The sequence below is a fragment of the Myodes glareolus genome, chromosome 9 (genome assembly GCF_982192425.1).
Source record: "Myodes glareolus chromosome 9, mMyoGla1.1, whole genome shotgun sequence".
Taxonomy (NCBI): domain Eukaryota; kingdom Metazoa; phylum Chordata; class Mammalia; order Rodentia; family Cricetidae; genus Myodes; species Myodes glareolus.
This window is the reverse complement of record NC_142034.1, coordinates 28,721,791-28,745,542: the sequence shown is the minus strand read 5'-3', so window position 1 is coordinate 28,745,542 and position 23,752 is coordinate 28,721,791. Positions and strand designations below refer to the sequence as shown.

Genomic DNA, 23,752 nt, shown 5'->3' with positions numbered 1-23,752 from the left:
TCTACCTCAGAAAGAAGTCCTGTATGCAAATTTCATTTAGCATTGTGCCCACCTAACCTTGTATTTAGCTTGTCAGTATATATCCATGGCTCTTCTCAATAAAAACTGAATTCACAGATTTGGCAGTCAAGCAAAGAGTAGCTACCCTTCTTGAGTTTAATGCAGCTTTATGCATGCATTTACCTGCACCTATCTTCTCTGATGGCTAAACTTTACAAGAAATGAATATATATGGTCTTTGTATTAATTTATGTTAGCTTAGTTTGTATTACCTGTCTTCCTTCTGGCCTCTCCTTTTCTGATCATATCTGCTGGCAATAGGGATGGCCCTACAGTCTTGAATGATGTAGGGGAGGTAGCAGAACCTGAAGGGTCCAATCTTCCTGTTTACAAAGGAAAACCAGGCATCGTGGCACACGCACCTATAACCCTAGCACTTGAGGGGGAGGGGGACTGTGGCAGGAGCATTGCAAATTTGAGGCCAGTGTGCTATACATGGCAAATTCCAGGCCAGCCTGAACTACATAGCAAAACCCTGTGTCAAAACGGGAGGAAGTAGTTTTGTTTTTTCCCTTCCCTCTTGGGAAGATGTATATGTGTTCCTTCCCCATAATCACAAATAATTGAGATTGGGCGTGTCTCTAAGTTAATGAGGTGTATTTGTTGCTGCTACTCAAAGAGTTAGCCATTAATTGATTCTGTCTTTGGTTTCTAGATCTTAGTTCGCCATTATTTGACACTGTTTCCTTCAGAAATTTATATACTGTTTAGAGGACAGGAGTGAAATGCTGCTTTAGACTGACTCTGTTCTGGATTACATCCAACTATGGTGGGGCACTTTTTCTATGGAATACATTTTCCCAATGTCCATATTTGCTAGTTCATTCTATGCTTGCTTATCTTTTAATTTTGAAGCTGTTTTGTTTTCACCTGATTTATTCACCTTACCAGGCCTTCTAGACCCTCACCTTATCCTTTTATTTATGTCCAGTGTACTACATTTCATGGAAACCTGATTGTCCAGGGCCACAGAGACTGGAATTACCAGCACTAATGAATAATTATAAATTCGTGTACTTGATTTAATTTACTATTTCATAAGGTCAAAGTAATTGTGTATTGCCTTGCAGTTTAGGGAGTCATAGAAGTGAGACCATTACCTTTTGGGGATGTGATTGTTATACTTTCAGGTAGTTTTCTCAGTTGCCATCTTAATCAGTAGTATGGATGGATGCCAGTGATCAGCAGCTCCAACATTGGAAGTTTTCTTTTCATAGTAATTGTTGCACGAGAAATTTAAGTTATTTAACAATTTACTGCAGGCCTCATTTCCTAAATCTCTTCAATTCCCCCCCCTTTAATGACTTTCCCACTGCTTTTTCCTGTCCGTCTTAATAGACTTTTTACGTTCTGTGAATTTAGCTTATATTTGAAATACCTGTTTTATTTCTGCGGATCATGTTGAAACCTTATAATTGGAATTTTTTTTTCTACTCTTGGGCAAGATCTTTAAAAGTTAAGGGTTAAAGTATTTTCATTCAGTACACATTAAAAACACTGAATTTCTTCAAGTCACCTTGATTTAGGATGTTGACCATGTTTATCATTCAGGTTTTAGAATAAATGTTACTTAAATGTCACATTTGGTCTTGAATTTCAAAGTCAACGTGGATCTAATAGATGCACATTCTGTCTTCTATCTTGAATTTGATCCTGACTCTGGCTGTCTCCGTACAGAATTCTTTTTATCAAGGAATAGAAACTGTACTTCAAGAAAATATGAATGAATTAAAATGACATTTTTATTTGAATATTCCATTATTGATGATATTTAATTTTGAATGATATTCCGTTTTTATGTTATAAGATAATAATTTAATAATTTTTGTATGACAGGCACCTATGGGGACCTGCTGGGGTGATATCTCAGAAAATGTAAGAATAGAAGTTCCCAATACAGACTGCAGTCTACCTACCAAAGTCTTCTGGATTGCTGGAATTATAAAATTAGCAGGTGAAAACCATACATGATGATTTACTAGAAAATGCCAGTGACAAAAACTTGTGTAAAAAAAAAATTTTTTAGAGTTTAAATTCTTTTATAACTAGCCAAACAATAAATATTCTTGGATTTGTGGGGTTTGAAGTCTATTACACTACCCCATCTCCCCCATTTTAACAGTGAACAACTATAGCAACATAGAAACAAATGAATTTAACTGTAGAATTTTATTCATGAAATTTGAGTCTCATAAAGCTATCACATCTTTATCTGAAGGAAATATTGTTCCTTCAGTTCTTTCTAGCCATTAAAAAAAGTCAAGCAGTAGGTCAGGCCAGCTGTGTGGGCTTATCTCCTGCTTGTCTCCCTATAACTCTGAGGATTGCTTTACTATACACCTTCCCCAGAGTTACCCAAAAGTGGCCTTGGTGCCAGATGTGGTGGGCCCACACCTTTAATCCCAGCTCTTAGGAGGCAGAGGCAGGTGGATCTCTGAGTTAGAGGCCAACCTGATCTATGTAGCATGTTGCAGATCAGCCAGGCCTATGTAACAGAAAGACCTTGTTTCAGAAAAAAAAAAAAACAAACAAAGTGTCCTGGGGGGGTGAGAGAATCCAAGGCCTTATGTGCTGCTGGGCAAGACCTCTCCCAATAAGCTACATCCCTACCCACAAAAAAAAAATCTAATTACACTTTTCTCTTCACGCATCACCAGTAGCCTCTTTATCCTTTAAGGGAGTCACAGTTTGCAACTTCACTCTGAAGTGTTGAACAGATTTTTTTTTGTTGTTGGGGGTTTTTTTGTTGTTGTTGTTGTTGTTTTTGTCTTATCCATGCATTTAATCACTGACAAGCAAGAGTCACAGGCTCTGTTTTCTTCTATCCACTTCAATCCCATATCTTTTCCTTGAGACAACTGTCTACATAAGCATTCTTTAAATGCTTCATCACAGGTTTTATGTCCCAGATGTTTGAGTCACTTGCATATGTTTTTTTTTCTGTTTACTTCATATATCTTTGTTGTAGGAGGCTGCTTCTTTGTTTTCAGTTACTCAGCCCCAAAATAATCACACAGAAACCATACTATTTGCAATATTGATTGGGCAATAGCTTAAGCACATTTAGGCTAACTCATATCCTAAACTAACTCATCTCCATTAATCTGTGTATTGCCACAAGGCTGTGGCTTACTGGGTAAAGTTCAGCATCTGTCTCTGATGGGGCTACATGTCTTCTCCCTGACTCTGCCCTTCTTTCTCCCAGCATTCAGTTTAGTTTTCCCTGCCTAACTCTACTCTGCCCTATCAGGTCAAGCCAGTTTCTTTATTCATTAACCAGTAAAAGCCACACATATACAGAAGGACCTCCCACGCCATTTCCCCTTTTTTATTTAAATTAAAAGGTAGGTTTTAACTTTAATATAGTAAAATTACATATAGCAAAACAGTTATCAAGCAAGAATTATAGTGAACAATATTTATATCTACTTTATCTTTTATTATAACTAAAAAAAACTGTTATTGTAACAATTTATTCTTTGATTCCATCAAAGACTCCAGACGGATATGTTACCTAAATTAACAGAAAGTGCATTGTAAGCAACTTCCAAAACTAGAATTGACAGAGATAATCTGGCTACCTGAGCAGTCACCCAAAGTTCTTCTGTAACATTGGGGCATCCATCTTCAGCCTACAGGCCCATAGTTTCTAGCAGACTTTCCCATGAAGCAGGAAATTTTAAAGACAGTTTCATCTATATTGGCAGTTTGTCAGTCACTTTCTTCTGTATCCTGTACAATGTCTGGCAGTCTCTTTCATGAAGCAGGAACCCTGAAGTACTGTCTCACCTTTAGGCAGTCATTTCTCTGTGGGTCCTGCATATCTAGTTCATATAGCATAACATAAAGCAGTCCAGGCAGGAGCAGTTTCTAGCCCAAGCAGCTAACAAACTCCATAAGGAGCTTCTTCCATGCCTGTTACCCTCTTGAAGTAGAATGGTGATGCCAGGAGCAGATGTGTCTCATGTCATGAAAAGGCCTAAGTTATTAAAACATTTTAAATGTCATATTCTGAAGGTCTCTGAAAGAATTGAAGAATATCTGTGTAACTGAAATATATCTCTGCATATCTAGAAAACCTAACTAACATGATGTTATGTTATTGACTAGATGACTATCTATTAACCTATATTTCTTATCTGTACATTACATTTTTAAATGAGCTAGACAAGCACAATGCCTTAATCAAGATCAGAAATACATATCCACAATATAACAAAATTGACCTTAAATTGTATCAATAAACCAAGATCCATACGAATGCAAATCTCTGTAGCATATCCCCCTTTAAATGTATACAAACATTTATAGGCAATATTTGGGAATATAGGTGTAGTTCTTTCCAAACTGCTTCCTGCTTTTTGTTAGGCGAAGTAATTTTTGGGAGTGTTCATGTTGACCTTTCAAGGAGGTCTTGGTCCATCAGACCACATTAGTCTGGAAGAAATCCACAGGTTCTCATGTTCTGTGGAAACAAAAGAACAACCTCTTTTCCAAAGCAACAATTCCTTACACCCAAATATTGGAATCAAGATACCTTTTAGCAGCTCGTACAATGAAATGTTTCTCTGTACTTAACTCCTTCACAGTCAAAAAATTCAAAGAAGACACAATAATATACATAACTCAGGCTCTGTATTTTCCATCTTTACATGGCTTATTTTTCCTATTCTATTACTTTTTCTACAATAATATTTTATTATCTTTACTCCTTTTGCCTGTGACTTCTGTACTCTTTTCTATTACATTCACTGTCTCTTTACTCTTTTTCTTCTCTGTCCCAAACCTATGTACATTGACCCAACACTGTGACCCATCTAGAAGTCTTTTTTATCTGAATCTGTACTTATTTCGTATCTGTAATTATTTTCTATCCAGAAGCAACCCCCCCCTTTTTTTAATGCTAAGTGGACGTGGCTAAAGACAACGCTGCTGCTCTGCCTGTTTGCTCTGTTCAGTCCAACGTGACAGAAGCATGTTTCCTGCCTCTGAGAGCCACGTGCATTGCCCCATTTTTAGGTCCACAGAAAGTCTATGTAGCAGTCTGCTCACAGCACCCATTTAAATGCTCTAGCCTTTTGTGCTGGCAAACCAGGAAGCTGCCGCTTTTTTTCTTTCTTTTTTTTAAGAAGCCACACAGTTATTACTGCACCTCCCTTGCAAACAGAGCCTATCTGAAAACTTGTTGTTACCACGAAGCTGCACTTGGCTCTTGTTTTTTGTGTGTTTAGAAGCCTTTTTTAAAAACAAAACGACACAAAAAAAGCTTTCTTAGACTTTACGTGAAAATTCTTGCCCAACGCTGGCACGCCAATATGAACATATCTTCTAAGTCACTCTGCTATTTTGGTAGTAAACCTTAGATAAACAGGGCCTACTACTTCTACAACAAGTTGAAGTAAAGGCAAGAAGAGCTGCCATAAACTTGTAGCCCAACTTGCCTAGTTTACTGTAGCAGACAGCCAAAGACCCTATCTCAAATGGGGCAGAAGGGAAGGACCAACACCAGAGATTGTCCTCTGACCTGCACATGCATGTACACACATACACACACACATCCCAGAAACAAAACTTTAAGAACTGTTTCAGACTTATTGATCACACTTAACATTCTAGCACTTGGTAAGTGGAGGGAAGAGCAGAAGGTTGTCTCCAGCTGTATAGTCCATTTGGTGCCAGCTTCATCTACATGAGATTCGATCTCTAAAGAAAAAGAAAACTGCATGCTCTCATGAAACTATCGCACCACTTGTTTTCGCTAAGGTGTTTCCCCCTTCCGAGAGTTGAGAAATTATATTAATTGAAATACAAAGGGAAAGGCCATGCACTGAAAAATTATCTTTGTATTAACAAGGGATTCTCAAAGTTGGATCATAGTCCAACAGGTTCATTATTGCCCCAGGACTTAGGAGTGTAGATTGTCCATACCACCCCATGTCTAAATCCTAACCCCTGGCATGGGCGAGAGTCCCTGGAAGGGACTACCCTCTGCTTGTAAACAACAGCAAGTGGTTCTGCTACAGAGGGAAAGCAGAATTTGACAGCCATCACCCTAGGGGTTGAATCATTTTAGTTTTATTATCTTACTATGTAATGATCAATTTGTTGGTTTTAGGTTATAATGCCCTTTTGAGATATGAAGGATTTGAAAATGATTCTTCTCTGGACTTCTGGTGCAATATATGTGGGTCTGATATTCATCCAGTTGGTTGGTGTGCAGCCAGTGGAAAACCTCTCGTTCCTCCTAGAAGTGAGTAGCCTCCCTGTCATTTTATTATTTTATTTTAAACTTCACATTCACTATTTTATAGGTATGAGTATTTTGCTTGCATGTATATATACTTGCATGCATGCCTGACCCCACAGAGGGCAGTAGAGCCCCCCAGAGCTGTAGTTCTAGGCAGTTGTGAGCCATTTTGTAGGTACTGGGATTCAAACTCCAGTACCCCATGAGAGTAGCAACAAGTTCTCTAAACCACTGGGTCAACTCTGCAGCTCCTCTGTCATTTTCAATGTATATATCTTAGTGCTTTCTTAAATCTTAAATATAATATCCTAATGTGATATAGTAATTAAAATATTTTTATGTTGGCAAGATATACTTATTTTCTCCGTTCTTGCTACTTTTCGGTACTTTAATTCATAGTCATGACTTCCAGAGAAACTTGTTAACCTTGTTTTTGTTGTATTTTGTTTTAATTATTTTGTGACATTCTCTTTGCTAACTAGTTAGTTCTTTTCTTTTAGCTGTTCAGCACAAATACACAAACTGGAAAGCTTTTCTAGTAAAGAGACTCACTGGTGCCAAAACGCTTCCTCCTGATTTCTCACAAAAGGTAAAAATAGAATCCTAAAAGAATTACTTAGAGGGATTTTTAAGGAATTACAATTTCTGATCTGTTAAATATCAAAATGCATGTTCAGAAAGGGTGACTCATACTGTAATCTTAGTACTCAGGAGACTAAGGCAGAAAGATGGCCATTTGTGTAAACTTAACTTCTAGACTACAAAGTGAAACTCCAGTCCCCAAAACACTGAGAGCCAGGGCATGGTGGGTGCACTTATTTAATCACTGCACTTGGGACATAGAGACCAGTGGATCTCTTGAGTTCAAGGTCAGCTTCCACTACTATCAGGGTAAAAGACAGCCAGGGCTACGTACAGATAGGGCTACTGTGTCAAAAAAAAAAAAAAAACAAAGCAAATACATAAATATATACAGTATTGACAGGGCAATATTGAAACTACTTGTAGACCTTTGTCGTGAGTTTCATATAGGATCTTTCTGCTTTTGTTTGAAGGTTTCAGAGAGTATGCAGTACCCTTTCAAGCCTTGCATGAGAGTAGAAGTAGTCGACAAGAGACACTTATGTCGAACAAGAGTAGCAGTGGTGGAAAGTGTAATTGGAGGAAGATTAAGGTTAGTGTATGAAGAGAGTGAAGATAGAACGGATGACTTCTGGTGCCACATGCACAGCCCCTTAATCCATCATATCGGATGGTCTCGAAGCATAGGCCATCGATTCAAAAGATCTGGTAAGCAACTGTCACAAAAACTTAAAAGCATCAGTGAGGTTGAATAAACTACTTGGTTGTTTCTCTCTACAAGCATAGATCAAAGAAAGCATTCTACTTTGACTATTCTCCTGTAATTAGAATACTGATTCTGTGGGGACCCAAAAATGGGAGCCCATGTCCTCGTTGACCAAAGGTCAGAAAGTTGGAATTTACCTCTAGTTTTTTAAAGTTATAGTGCTTCTACTTCACAAAGGCCCCACCTAGATGTAGATCAGAAAGTTTTCCCTAGGTTATTGTCAACAGGATAGCTAATAGCCTTGTATTTCAGGAATAGAGAAATAGATATGTTTCAAACAAAAGTCTATGGATCCAACTAAGTTCCAGTTCCCTTAAGGAGATAACTTTGTATTCCACCCAGGGACTGGTTTACCTCCAGAATGTTTTGGTCTTGGGTGACTTGTTTTGTTCTAGCAATAGAATAGAATGTTTAACTGTGGTTGTAGCCTGCAACCTTCAATTGGTCTGTTCATTTCCTTGTATCATGTTAATGCAATTTTTTTGTCTTACTCCTACCTTTTGGAGTCGAGGGTATTTAAAGAAATTGGAAATTAAATGTGAGCAAATTTCAGTACTCATTGGAATTCTCTTCCGATACTATTTTGCGTTTCTCCATTTTATTTTCACTTGTGTCTTTATATTCTTTACTATATCCCTAAATCCCCACACCTATATTCCTAAATTCCCACACTTCTAACCTGGCAAGAGGTATTTTTGTCAAGGCTGGTCCCCGATATAATTCCATGTGTTCCTTCCTCTTCCTCCCCATTTAAAATGATGTACTTTTTATACATGAGGGTTTGATTTCTAGCACCAAAATAAATTCTTTTAAAATCTTTTTTTTCCTCACAGTTGTCTCATTATCCAGACATTTGAAAGATGGGAAGGGATTTCCTTTACACTTACTTATCATCTAGATGGCAAGATTAAATTTAACTAGACCTGACTAAACACACAAAAACATTCTTCTAGACAGGCCTACTGACTGGTGCAGGCTGTGCAGAATGGTCAGGCATGATCATCACCAGTTCAAGGACACCCTCAGCAGCTTAGTGAGCCTGCTGCATCAAAATAAAAAGTGAAAAGAGCTGGGGAGTTAGTTCAGTATTGAGAGTATTTGGCATATGTGAGGCTCTCTGTTCAATCACTAGCACAACACCAAAAGGGAAAAAAAGCTTCTGATGTTCTCAGAATTACCACCATCGTAATTAACTGAAATTTGATAGCATATTTTCATGTGCTCTGAAGACAGAAAAAGCTATTAATATTATTCGCCATCATAAATGTAGAAGACATGTTTTTGTTTTTTGCCATGTTTTAGATTAGAGTATTACATGCCTTGTAAGTTTGAACCCTTCAATGAAGCTTTTTTTTTTTTTGTCTTCTCAAAAATGCTGACAGATTAGTATGTAACTTTTCCTTGTAGATATTACAAAGAAACAGGATGGACATTTTGATACACCACCACATTTATTTGCTAAGGTAAGAAGTTTCTATAAGATCCCTCATATATTAGTTTGAAAGAGGGTTGTGGAGTTTTTCCTAAAGTTGTGATTATCACATATGCTCACTAAAATCTATAATCCTTAGATGTCACAAATCATTATTATACTCATTCCTAAATTATGTGTACATGTATAAGTTCTTTATCTTACCTAAATAAAGGGAGTTATAACATTAGGTAGATAGGATTGGTGGTTTGGTTTTAGGTTTTGTTTGTTTGTTTGTTTGTTTGTTTGTTTGTTTTTTCGTGTGTGTTATATGTGTTTCAAGACAGGGTTTCTGTACCTGGTTTCCTGAAACTCACTTTGTAGACCAGGCTGGCCTTTAGCCATCTACCTCTGCCTCCCAAGTACTGCTATTAAATTCATGCTCCACCTTTACCCGGCCAGAAATATTTTCATTATTAAAATGGAAACATTTAGGAGGCTGAAGGAGAAGGATTACCACAAGTTTTTTTAGGCCAGCCTGTGCTACAGAGAAAGACCCTGCAGGGGAGAGGGAGTGCGGGTGGGTTATGGACCAGGAAAAGATACCTTAGCGGGTTTGGGTACCATTGCACATGCTGATGCTCTGAACATTTGTGAAAGGCCTGGTGCAGTTACCAGAGAGCGCATGTGTAGTGCAAACACTCCTACAGCAAAATGAGAAGTACAGATAGGAGAATTGCCTGGAAGCTTACAGCTCATACAGCCTACAGTACACAGTGCAGGAGACACAAGAGAGAGACCCTACACCTCAACAGGGTGGGAAGGAAGAACTGACTCCCAAAAAGTTCTCCTCTGACCTACACATACTTATGGCACCTGCACACACACACAAACACACACACACTGAATTTAAAAAATTTTAGAATTTAAAAAAATACTAAAGGACATGTATAATGTATATGCTTTCTCCAGGTAAAAGAAGTAGACCAGAGTGGAGAATGGTTCAAAGAAGGAATGAAATTGGAAGCTATAGACCCATTAAATCTTTCGACAATATGTGTTGCAACCATTAGAAAGGTAAGAGAATGTATTCTAAATTGAAGAAGTTCAATCTGAAGAACCAGGTTTAAGAACAGAAGGGAACCTAAGTATGTCTGTGTCTTTATTGGGAAAAAAGCTACTAAAACTTTTTAAATAAATTTTGAAATCTATTGTCAGATCTGTTTTAATTGTTAATGTGTTTTGGTCAAGATCAGGACTTCTCAACCCCTTTTCACCCAGAACTTCAATGCAACCCATGACACATAGGTTTATGAAATACTTGTTCACGTTAGACACCTACAGACAGATTCAAAATTACATACTAATGTGATGGATATGCTTGTTGTCTAATAGAACAATCCAAATATATGTTAATTTGATACATGCTGAAGAATGAGGTACAAAATAGTCTCAAATTCAGGTGTGAACTAGGATATTTCGGGAAGCTTCCATTATAACAGTATACATAATATAAGATGAGGAAGAAAGAGTTTCTTTAGCTTACTCTGTAGCCCATCATTTAAAGAAAACAAGGCAGGAACTTTGTTAAACAGAGACCACAGAACAATTCTGATCACTGGCTTGCTCAGCTTTTTTTTATTAATTGGTGACAGGGTCTTATTGTCTAGCCTTGGCTATTCTGTAGACCAGGCTGTCCTGGAACTCAGAGATCCACCTACCTCTACCTCCTGAGCATAAGCTTAAAAGTGTGTGCTTCCATGGCCTAACCATCAGCTACTTTTCTTAAACTTGGTGGGATCTCCCTGCCTAGGGATAGTACCACCCACTGTGTGCTGAGCCTTGCTGCACCATTTAACAATCAAGAAAATGTCCTATTGACATGCCCACAGGCCAATCTGATAGAGGCAGGTCCTCAATTGAGGTTCCTGTACAAACGAAAAGATGACAACAGGGCAGGTCCATGGTCGGGCGAGAATCAGGGTTAGTTTGCTCTTGCAAAAGGACCTAAGTTTGGTTCCCAGCATCCATATGTTGACTCATGATCATCTATAATTCTAGTTCCAGGCCATCTGATGCTATTTTCTGGCCTGCATGAACATCAAGGACACACATGCTGCACAGGTATACATACAGGCAAAAACATCCATATACATAACATTTTTTAAAACTGTAATAACTACATTAAGATTTTTTTTAAGAAAAAGTGAGTAAAATGTTTGAGATAAGAGTTGTAAACTAAGTGATTAATTACTTCGGAAGGACTAAAGGAAGGAGCTGTCAGCTTGAGGCAAAACTAACTTGCAAGAACACTTTCCGAGTAGAAATAGAATACTCACACTCTGGAAGGGAAGCAGACTCCTGTTGGTTGTGAAGTTGATAGTGTCTGAGGTCATCGAAACAAAGCAAAGAGCTAAAATCAGAACTGTATAGGTTGGACGTAAAAAGGTAACGACCAAAAGAGTTATAGAAGGAATAATGGAGGCGTGAATATTAATCAATAGACCAGCGTTCAGAGACATAGGCCAGCCAGAGGTGCATTGTGAGACCTTTTCTCACTAATAAATAAGAGTTACATTTGAAGTGGTAAGTTCTGTGGAAAGTAGACCACTGAGTTGGGAAAAGGGTTGTCAGTGAATTTTACAGTCTAGCTAATGATGGAAATGGAAGAGCAGCAGATTGCATAGTATGTACCCTTACCTAGGTCTCAGAGTGCAGCCTGCTGAATTCACCGCAGTAACCTTGTGCCTTTTGTGTTTGAACCTGTGGTGGTTATGCAGGATATAAAATGTATTTAATGATGGAAATTAGGAAATGTTAGACTATAAAACGTGATGTGTTTGGACAAGGTCTTCTTGTCATAGTTGAGCAAGATGTAGAAGTTCGATGTGTTTTAAAAAAATGCACTGGCTGCTCTTGCAGAGGTCCTGAGTTCAATGCTCAGCAACCACATGGTGGCTCACAACCATTTCTAATGATGTATAGTGCCCTCTTCTGGCATGCAGGAATACATGCAGGCAGAACACTGTAGACTGAATGAATGAATGAATGAATGAATGAATGAATGAAATCCTTTTTTTTAATGTGGGAGGAGCTAGATGAGGTGCTACAACCCTATAATTAGTCCAGACTTGAGAAGTTGGAATGAAAGCATCTCACGTTCAAGGTCTGCTATCAGGTGGCAGACATGCTGTTTATTAACAGCAGTCTGAATAAAGTGTAGTTAACAGTTTTAATGTTGTAGAAGAGTGTGGTAAAAGAAGGCAATTTGAAGAAGATAGAGGTTTAGCAGGGGTATTCTCTATACAAAGTCAGAAGAGAAGGAAAGCTTTATCATGTTAGAACTGAAAACACGACACTTAACACTAGATGGTGTTTGTGGAGAGTATTATTGTTGGTTTGGGGTGGGTTTTGTTTGTTTGTTGGCTTGGTGGTGGGGAGATGATGTTGTTTTTTAAGATAGGGCTCCTCTGTAGCTTTAGCTATCCTGGTGCTCACTCTGAAGACCAGGCTAGCCTAGAAGTCACAGAGATCTGCCTCCGGAGAGCTAGAATTAAAAAGGCATTTGCCACTATTGCCTAGCTTGGGGGTTGGGGGTGCTGTGTAGAGATCAGAGGCAACTTGAGGAAGTTGAATCTCTTCTCCCACCATGTGGGTCCTGGGGATTGAACTCTGATCATTAGACTTGGTAACCAAACATTTCACACACTGGACACTAGATGATCTAATTATGAAAAGAGTATTTCAATTCATTATTAGTCAAAGACATTGGTTTTTCAAGCATCTGAAATCATCTCTGTGGTAAACTTGCTTTTCTGAAACCCCTTCTGTATGGTTTTTGTATCTGGTACACATTAGCCATCAGTTTCTTACTATTTATATCTATTTAACATCCAATAAGAAAGTGGTTTTTAGTAATAAATTTTCCTTTCAGAATATTTAAAATACCATTTTTTTTTGTAATAGTAATTTTCATGTTTAAGTACTTGGGATTCTCTTGATTTCAAAGGTGCTGGCTGATGGGTTCCTGATGATTGGGATCGATGGCTCAGAAGCAGCAGACGGATCTGACTGGTTCTGTTATCATGCAACCTCTCCTTCTATTTTCCCTGTGGGTTTCTGTGAAATTAATATGATAGAACTGACTCCACCCAGAGGTACTTCATCCCAGTATAAGCACTCATTTTTTTGTCTTGCTTTGTTTCTGTGTGGTACCTGCTTCCATTTAACACAGACCTAATTTTCTTTTTGTGTTTGTATTTATACACAATATATGTGGGTGTGTATAGATATTCTTAAAACATGCAAGAGCTTTGGGACACTCTGAAGTTATGCATGGTGGTACATGTCTGACATCCCAGCACTTGGGAGCAAAGACAGGAGGATCACCCACAAGTTGGAGACCTGCCTGCTCTACATTTATATAGTTTATGTATATAGTGAGTTTATATAGTGAGTCCAGACTAGCCAGGACTACACAAGACCCTGCTCAAGGTTGGTTAATACGTTAATTAAAATAAAACACAAACTTTGTATTTTAGCTCATTTTAATAAATTGCAGTATTTGTTCTGAACCTGCTCATATTACAATGTGTTATCAATATTTACAAACCCTCTAACATAGTGATCTTAATATGTTACAGTACCATAGCCTTTTTAAAAATATTTTTTATTATTTTATATGTATGGGTGTTTTGCCTGCATGTGTGCACCACTTGGGTGCTGTGTGCCAGGTACCTGAGGAGGAAAGAAGAGGGCATCAGATCCCCTGGAACTGTAGTTACAGACAGGACCTGTGGGTGCTAGGAACTGAGCCTAGTCTTCTGGGAGAGCAGCCCTTGTCTGACCTGCTCAGCCATCTCTCCAGCTCCCACATGAGCACTTTTTAAATGAATGCTTAGCCTTCGTAGAAATAAGGGCGCTCTCTTTAGATTGTCACGTGACTTCTATTTTTGTTTTGTTGGGACATGGTCCCTGCATTCTTAGCTGGTCTGGAGCTCACTATATAAACCACAGACATTCTCCTGCCTCTGCCTCCAGAATGCTGGAATTAAAGGTGTGAATGAGCACGCCGAGCTGTCTATCTCAGAAGAGAGTAGCAACTCTCATTTAACCAGACTTTGTAGCTTCAGTACCTTTGGCTTTTTTCTCTACGTGGAGTTAAGGCAAAAATTTGTTGACATTATCTCAGACAGTTTAATTTCCTTCACAAAAAAGAAATAATTCAGAGTGTGAAATGTTAGACTGTTGTCAAGCCTAGTATTTCAGGAAAGGGTTGTAGTTTTTGGTGGTAGGAGCACCTTGTCCAGTATGCTTAGGCCCTGGACTAGATCTCCAGTGCCACCAAGGGGTAAAAAGGGCAAAAGTCTGTCCTTGTAGTAAAGAATCTTTTCTGCATGAGGGTAAGGAAGTATACACATGTGACTGCAAAGGAGGACAACTCATACTATGGAGCCAGTATGCTCAGTAATCTTAGAGCATGAGGTAGGAGTTCTTTGTATCACTAAGTGAAGTGTACAAACCCTCAATCCGATATTTGGAAATGGAGAAGCAAAGAGTATAAGGTTAACCTTCTACTACATGTAACATGAGGGCCAGCTTGTTGGGGTTTCTGTCCCGCCCAGTACCCCAACAAGTCCCAAGGAAAATCACACGGAGTCTACATCAGGTTATAAACTGATTGGCCCATTAGGTCAGGCTTCTTGTTAACTCTTATAACTTATATTAACCCATTATTCTCATCTATGTTAGCCATAATGGCTCCGTACCTTTCTCAGCTGGGCAAGTTACATGCTGTCTCTTCAGTGATCTGCGCAGGAGTGGCTGAGGAACTTCTCTCCTCCCTAGCCTTATCCTATTCTCATTACTCTGCCTCTACTTCCTGTCTGGTTGACCCGCCTATACTTCCTGCCTGGCCAATCAGCGTTTTATTAAAATACATGATTGACAGAATACAGATAATTTTCCCGCACCAACTACATAACATGTTTGAGGCTAGCCTGAGCTATTTGGGACTGCAATCTCAAAAGTATAATTTTTAAGACAGAATAAAAAGAAATTATCATATCATCTAAATTCTGAGATTTCATGTACTAAGTAAGTTATTATCTGCATTTTAAAATGATGCTAAATTTTAAATGAACTGTTAACCTAAACCAGTTGTATTTTTTAGGTTACACAAAACTTCCTTTTAAATGGTTTGACTACCTCAGGGAAACCGGCTCCATTGCAGCACCAGTAAAACTATTTAATAAGGTAAATTTGAATTGTGGCATGATTATGACATAAGAATGGAAGGAATTCTTGAGCCAAAGTTCTTTGTCTTATATTAGAATTTCTTAATGAAAGCCAGGCAGTGGTGGCACACGTCTTTAATCCCAGCACTCAGAGGCCAGCGTGGTCTACAGAGAGAGTTCCAGGGCGGGCACAAAAACCCTGTGTCAACCAGAAAGAAAAAGAATTTCTTAATGAAAATTAAGAAAACATTATATAAGTGTTTTCTTTCAGGAAAAAAAGCATGTTTATAATTTTTTTTATTTTAATTAGCATAGGGAGATTCTTTGTGCCAGGACTTACATGTAGAGGTCAAAGAGCAAACTTGTAGAGTCAGATCTCCTTCTACCTTTACATGGATTCTGGGTTCAATTCCGATCACCAGACTTGCACTTTGCACACTGAACCATTTTTGTCAGCCCTAAGCTATTTGATCTTTAACCAGAGGGAAATGAAAATGAATATTTTTTCTGACTAGTTAAATGTGTCCCTGTTGCAATATGGTGACATAACTAAAGCTGTAAACTTTGGGAAATGGTTTTAGATGGATCATTTGCTGTCCTGGGTGGTAGCCAACTGCACTTTCCTGAGCAATGTTGTTCATACTTTGTTTCTCTATGTCAGGATGTTCCAAATCACGGATTTCGTGTAGGAATGAAATTAGAAGCTGTAGATCTCATGGAGCCACGTTTAATATGTGTAGCTACAGTTACTCGAATTATTCACCGTCTCTTGAGGATACATTTTGATGGATGGGAAGAAGAGTATGATCAGTGGGTAGACTGTGAGTCCCCTGACCTCTATCCTGTAGGGTGGTGTCAATTAACTGGATATCAACTACAGCCTCCAGCATCACAGTGTAAGTTGCTAATACAGAAAATATGTCTTTTTACAAAAGCAAGCTAATTCTCCAGAGAGCTCTCTCATGTAAATTATCTTGTAGCTCACAGGACAAGAATATATCGATGTCTGATGAGTTGCCAGGTAGGTTACTCAACAATATCACAGAATTAGACCATGAATGTCATGGCAATATGAAGCTAGTATCAGTTTTATAGTAAATAGAGAAAACCTCAAGTCACCAAGTTAAACTACACTGTTGTCAAGTTGAACATTACAGGTTAAAAATGTATCATTTATAAATGTTGTTGAGTAAATAGTAGAGTCTGTCTATGGTGAGGGGAATGATTTTGTTAGACAAATATGTCCTCTAAAAGCAGTGTGTACTTCTGAAAGCATAATGATCTTCATAAAGATAATTCGTCCAATTTGTGTCTAGAATCGTAAGCCTTTCTCCATTACCAATTCTTCCCTTTTATTTTTCAGCATCAAGAGAAAGCCAGTCAGCCTCTTCAAAACAGAAGAAAAAGGCTAAGTCCCAGCAATACAAAGGACATAAAAAAAGTGGGTCACGATGTGTTTGTATATGTTTTCTAGTTGTGAAGCTGTTGAGGTCACAGTATTCTTGCACAGAAAATTACATCCCTGTGAGAACTGATGCTTGTTCCTTATGTATTATGCTTAAAGGTGCAGTATAACATAAAAGGCAAACCTTTTTGATACTGAGAAACACTTTTAATTGACAGGAGAAATGATATTCTTTATCTGTGTGTTTAAAGCACAGAGATAAAGAATAGAGCCTGAGAGTGATTCTTGAAATAATTATAGACCTACTCAAGGTTAATCACTTTTTTTAAACGTTTTTTATTGAAACAAAAAAAATACTGCTTGATGCTTATAATAGCCATCATTCCTACAATGTATGCTCTGTCTCGAATGATAATCCTGAGAAATCAGCATTGAAGGGCTGGGGAGACAGCTCGGTGGGTACAATGCAGAGGTGAGAACCTGAGGTGGTGGCACACACCTTTTTTCCTAGCACTCAGGCAGAAACCAGGCCGATCTCTTTTGAATTTGAGGCTAGCCTGGACTATAGAGCAGGTTCCAGGACAACCAGATCTAAACAAAGAAACCCTGTCTGGAAAAAAACCACTGAGGTGCAAAGTGATAAACCTCCACAGGAAGAACAGACTCCCTCGTACATGGTTATATCACATGTCACAGACACACATCAAAATAAGGGGGAAAGCATCTAATCTAAGTTGATATCTATCTAACAAAAATGCTTCCTGTAATGTATTTTTTTCTTACAATAAATTGTGGTTGTCATTATTAGCTACAATAACATAAAACGTTTTTCAACTACCATAGAAAAGCACGAGTTTTTCTGTTCATGAAGCTTGTTATAGAATATCTTATTCTAAAGTTTAAAAAAAAAATGTTTAAGATACTTTTTATAGTAAAGTATGCCTACAGATTAATCAAATATTCTCTGTTCTTCCTGATTAACAGTTATTTATAACGTTTTAAAGTGACAAACCTAATTACTATGCTGGTGCTTTGAAAAGCAAGTTTCCACGTCGGGTGGTGGTGGCGCACTCCTTTAATCCTAGCACTCGGGAGGCAGAATTCAAGATCAGCCTCGTCTAGAGATCAAGTTCCAGGATAGCCAACCCTTTGCAGAGAAACCCTTTCTCAAAAAAGAAAATGAAGTTTCCTCCCATCATAAAACATTATCTATGCCAGGTGTTGGTGGCACGCATCTTATATTCCAACACTCAGGAGAGTTCAAGGCCAGCCTGGTCTACATGTAGACTGAGTTTCAGGACAGGCTTCAAAGCTACAGGTTAATTCTGTCTCAGAGAAAAAAGCAAAAAAAAAAAAAAAAAAAAAATCGTTATCTACCCTCAACTAGTGATGACTTGTATGACATCATTATAAAGCAGGCTTATCATTTGCCCTTTCCTCTGTGGGCAAAACCTCGCACACACCCAGAATTTTAGTTTTCTATAAAGTGAATTTAACAGACTCTTTTAATCTGTCTTATGATTTTTTTGGACAAGATTTTGAGAATGATTTCAGAAGATTTTAAGATGCTGAAGTTAACTGGTTTTAGCCAGGCGTGGAGACGAGTGACTATAATCCCAGCACTCAACAAGCAGAGGCAGGAGTTCATGGTCATTCTCGGAGGCAGGAAGAATACACACACACATAAGTATGTGGTGTATAGGTGTGTAATTTATGTGTGTGTGTGTGTGTGTGTGTGTGTGTGTGTGTGTGTGTGTTCCCAATGACTTATGGAAAGCCTTTTTTAAAACTAGCTGGGTATGGTGACTCATACTTGTAATCCCAGCTCTCGGGAAGCTGAGGCAGAAAGGATTGCCTGGGCTATAGAATAAGGCTGACTTCAAGAACAGCAAGGAAGCTAGAGAGGTGGCTCAGTCATTAGCAGTACTTGGGCTCAGTCATTAGCAGTACTTGCTGCCCTTGCAGATGACCAGGTTCATGCCCCAGGACCTACATCAGGCAGTTCACAATGCTTATAACTCGAATTCCAAGGGATCCTGGTTCTTTTCTGAATCAGAGGTCACACATGGAGTTTATACACACACACACACACACACACACACACACTCACGTGCACATAAGTGTATATTAAATCTTTTTTTTTAAGGAAACAATTCTTTTTACTAACTATTAAGCATTATATGCACAGTTTTCTTGCCTCTTTATGATCCTTGCAAGGTTTGTTTCTGGCTTAAATGTTTAAATCTTTGAAATGAGTGAATTGACAAAGTAAGAATATTAGTTATCCAAATTATAGTGCTATTTAACATTCTCAGGTTTCTGAATTAGAGATTAACTTTAGCTATAGATGGAACATACCCCTTAGCTCTGACATTTTGTTCTTAATACTATGATATCATGACTAGTGCCTTACAGTTATTTAGATATAGAAAGTAAAATAAGTGATGATTCCTTATTAGAAACCCTTGGAATCAGATATGTTTTGTTTTGGAATTGAGAATTTTTTCCCATTTCAGAAAAATATAAATAAATATTGTGGAATGTAACTATCTAACACTCTGCAAACTCTGGAGTGTTTTCTGAAGCAAAATACAAATGTTGCAGTAAGTGGACCAAGTAAAGATAATAAGTGTATCATCAAGTGAGTATGGTTTTATTGCCAAAATCTTAGAAAAATGCTTTTTTTAGTTGGAATTGAAGAAATATAGTAAGCAATCGTTTTATAAAAGTACTATTTGCTTCCTATTCCATAGGAATTTTTTTGAGTGGATGAATTGAGCCAGAGTTTCTCTGTATATCCCTGACTGTCCTAGAACTACTCTGTAAACCAGACTAGCCAGGAGTTCAGAGATCCACCTATCTCTGCCTCCAGAGTGCGTGCTTCAATTAAAGACACTAACCACCACTGCTGGCAGAATTTTTATTTTTCCCCTATTATGCAAACTTTTATTAGAAATATTTTCCCCAAGGCTAGGTGTGGTATCTTAGGCTCGTAATTCCAGTAGGGAGAGGGGGGGCAGAGACAGGGGGATTGCTGCAAATTCAAGGCCAGCGTGGACTGCATAGTGAGTTCTAAATTAACCTAAATTACAGAATGATACCGTGTCCCAAAGGTAGATTGGGAAGCAGAGTGGTGCTGGATGGCTAGTTCAGTTGGTAATGTACTTACAACACAATCATGAAGGCCAGAATTTGGTTCCCTGAACCTACATAAAAAGCAACGTGGCACATACTTATGTAAGTGCTAGAAGACAAAACAGCAGGACCAAGTTGTTGCTGGGCAGTGATAGCACACACCTTTAATCCCAGAGCCTTTAATGCACTCATGAGGTAGAGGCAAGCAGATAAGTTTGAGACAAGCCTCATCTATAAAGCAAGTTCCTGGAGAACCAAGGCTACACAGAGAAACTGTGTCTTGGGGGGTGGGGGGGATCTTAATTTGTTTGGGAGCTGGAGAGAGCACTTGCTGCTCTGGAGGAGGACCCAAGTTAGAATTGACCATCCACATTGGTTGGTTCGTTACTGTGTGGAACTTTAGCAAGAGGCAACAGCCTCTTGCCTCTGATGGCACCTACATGTATGTGCATACTGACACACACATACATGTAAATACAAATGAAAATCTAGGTTATTCACTGCAGGCAGACTTATCCATAGCAGATGAGCTTCAGAACCTGGTGTCTGTCTTTAGTTCACTGGTGGATTGTTATGTTCTGACTCTGTTGTTTCTTGGTGCTTGGTGCTCTTCTGTACTAAAGTGGCTGTGGTAGTCTTTATTGTCCACCAGGATAGTTGATTGTCTTCATTGTCTGGAATTGTGAACAGTGAGCCTGGTTTGTGCTATAATTGTGTTACATAGGGAGAGTTGTTAACTAGCCCTTTGGAAAATAAGAGTGCAGTTTTACCAGGAGGGTCTTATAAGCTGTTCAGACTCAAAGAACTTTTTCTCAAACCATAGTAATCTGGAGCAGTTTAAATCTCCCTGTTTTCATGAGGTATTGTGTGTAGAACTTGGTGGTTTTGTCTGGTGTTTTACTCAGAATGTGTTAGAAAAAAAATCAGATAGTCACTGCACATGACAGTGTTCTGGTATGGAGAGCTGAGTGTGAACTCACTTCACTTTCAGATTAATTTTTTTATGGGAATGCTGCTGACTTAAAATTATGCATTTCATTCTGATTATCTAAAGTTTAGCTGGCTACTGGGTCATTATACACATAGGAGGAAAACAGATAAATTGTACATTTATAAAAATATGAATATCTTTCAGTTTTCACCCTTATTGCACCATGCCTAGTGATTCAATGTTTGCAAAGTTTAAAGCATATTTTAGTTTGGTAGAAACATTTTGTGAGTCTAGAATGTTTATGTTTACTTATGAACCTGTAACTAAAAATGGTATAGGCCTTTAGGTCTAGCACATAGGAGGCAAAAACAGGAAGATCAGAACCTCAAGGTTTTTTTTAGCTACCTAATTAGTTTAAGGACAGCACAGTCTATGTGAGACCTCGCCTTGAAACAAATTAATTAAGAAAGCTGAGCGCAGTGCTGCACACTTGTGATTCCAACACTTGGGAGATGGAGGCAGGAAGTTGACGTTCAGCCATGTCTACATAGTAAGTTCAAAACCAGCCTGGGCTGTCTGAGATCCTGTCCAAATATGTTAGATTAAATATTTGTAAGCAATATGTAATAAGCTTTGAGTTTTAGAAGTACTTTTCTGGGTCAGAATTACAAATGCTGTCTGAATGCACTGCTGACAAAAACTTAGGGGAGCACACTATATAGCAATGTAATTGTGCCATCCAGTCGAGACTTACGAAGCTATTTTTGTTTGATTTCTCCCCCAAAGGGCCTTAATTGGACTTCTGTCACCAGGGAAATGCTGCCTTAAAAGTTACGCTCAGGCCAGGCAGTGGTGGCGCACGCTTTTAATCCCAGCACTCGGGAGGCATATACAGGCAGATCTCTGAGTTCAAGGCCAGCCTGGTCTACAAGAGCTAGTTCCAGGACAGGCTCCAAAGCCACAGAGAAACCCTGTCTCGGAAAAAAAAAACAAAAACAAAAAAAGTTATGCTCAGAAACTTTCTCTTGGGATCAGTGTGTAGATCACTGTAGCATTTGCCCAGCGTGCATGAGAGCCTGCTGGTCTCCAGCACTACTACAAGAAAGTAAATAAAGACCCTCTTCTTTATTGGCTTTTCACCCAGTATTCCATTTTCTTGAGTGAAATTCACCTAGCAGTTGTCCTCACTAACTACTCTATAGTTTGTTTTGCCTTCTTTAGTCATTTTAAGCTTGAGCGTCAAGACCAGGATTATCAAACCAGAGAGATTGGAACCAACCTGCCCCCAGCATGTGCATTGCTGTGCATGGACACATATGCACGCACATGCATATATGCATAAGTTAAGCCTTCTACAATCAGCTGACTGCAGTGTCCTGTACAACCCAGCCTCCCTAGTAATACGATGCACTTTTCTTATCACACACCTAAGTCAAAGCTTACTTCAGTCTGACTTGATGTTTAGAGAGGAAGATGCCAGTTGGGAAGAAGCCTGTCAGTTTGTCGAGCCTGCCCATGACAGGCGGGGTGCGGAGGAGTTTCTCTGGGGACGAAGAGTTGACTCCTCCTCCATATCGAACCCTGCCAGCACAGACAGCCCTGGAGGCCTTCCCACCTCCCAGCACTAGCCGAGAGTTCAGGCCCAGCCTCAAAACAGGTAACTAGTCACGGCAGCACCACAGGTACTACAGAGGGTCAGGTGCTGGGCAGGGTGGTGGGAGACAAAGCATGGTCTGGCGTGGCAGTGCTGACTCATCAAAGCTTTTCTTTTTTTTTTTTTCTTTTCCTCTTTGTTTTTTTTTTTTAACTAAAATATCCATTTTCACTGGTAGGCATTTCACTAAGATGAGTCATCAGGAAAAGGAGTTTTTGATGTCCTTACATCTTGTGAAAGCTATCATTTTAGGAATTATGAGGCAACTCGTGATATTTCATTCTTTAATTAAAGTGGCTAATATTACATTGTAGACATCCATGTGACTTAACTTGGGGGAGAGAGACATCCTGAAGAACTCATCTAATTAATCAGACCAAAAAGTGAGACATTTTTCATAACATTTCTTAGTGTTCATTCTTAGAAAATGTGTGTTGAGTTCAAGTAGTTTTAGTTTTGGTAGTAAATCCTAGCTGAGCATCATCACAGACTTGAAACACATTAACTGTATATCATGATATTGAATTAGATTGAAATTTATTTCCATAATTCCATGTTTCTGTGTGCACAGTGATTAAGTGAGTGATCTTTTTTGGTATTTAGTTGGTTAGACCAGGGTTGTAGAGCCAAGGAAGACTGTTCAAGGTTGTTTTACCCCTTGTAATTGCTAAAACCAAAGCTTTCTTTAGATTAAAGATCTTGGAGCTTCAAAACCAGAATGTATGTTTGATTAGCATGTATCCTTCCACAACTTAAGGATTGCTTTTCAACTGACTTGCTTTAGCTGATCAGCATTTCCTAAATGGCTTTGTAGTTAGAAGGTCTACATGGAACTTAGTACCTTGTTCCCTTCTCTTCTGTTTGCCAGAATGTTTGTGCCTGGCATTATTAGCCATTATTTCACTTCTGTCTAAGATGTACTCCTTAGCTCTCACAGCTCTGACAGTGTGTGTGGCCAGTTTTCCACCAGTCAGTTTTTCTGATGATCACTGTGGTAGCCTTGGTCAAGGGAAATGTCCATGCTCTGTTTTACATGAAGAGCAGATTTGGATTACAAATTTCAGATTTTGTCTGCTGTGGCCAGGCATGACGTTAAGACCTGTAAACCCAGAAGGAAGATGGGAATTCCAGGCAGCCTCCTGAGAGACCCTTTCTCAACAAATGCCAACATGTTGGCTATTCTTTTAATGTATCACCCTTCAAGAACTAACTTTTCTCTTTTCATATGTGCTATTTATGAAATAGTATTTTAAACAGAATAATTTTGGAAGAGTATGTCATGTTTTGATAGAGGCTCTGATTCACAAGCTGAACTTGACTTGTGA

General features: G+C 38.7%; 1 protein-coding gene across 13 annotated transcripts in view; it reads left to right on the top strand.

Annotated features, from left to right (window-relative positions):
• The window catches only part of Mbtd1 (mbt domain containing 1), a 68,748-nt gene that overhangs the window by 39,073 nt on the left and 5,923 nt on the right, over positions 1-23,752 (top strand). For 11 of the 13 annotated variants that reach the window (XM_087910099.1, XM_087910097.1, XM_087910098.1 and 8 more), the window contains 11 exons: positions 1,897-2,014; positions 6,176-6,310; positions 6,808-6,896; positions 7,363-7,597; positions 9,063-9,118; positions 10,039-10,143; positions 13,076-13,223; positions 15,239-15,321; positions 15,964-16,198; positions 16,666-16,743; positions 22,239-22,430. In XM_087910099.1, the coding sequence (XP_087766225.1) occupies positions 1,897-2,014; positions 6,176-6,310; positions 6,808-6,896; positions 7,363-7,597; positions 9,063-9,118; positions 10,039-10,143; positions 13,076-13,223; positions 15,239-15,321; positions 15,964-16,198; positions 16,666-16,743; positions 22,239-22,430 (1,474 nt within the window). The remainder of the gene's footprint in view (positions 1-1,896; positions 2,015-6,175; positions 6,311-6,807; positions 6,897-7,362; positions 7,598-9,062; positions 9,119-10,038; positions 10,144-13,075; positions 13,224-15,238; positions 15,322-15,963; positions 16,199-16,665; positions 16,744-22,238; positions 22,431-23,752) is intronic. The other 2 variants (XM_087910108.1, XM_087910107.1) reach the window with 1 other exon arrangement.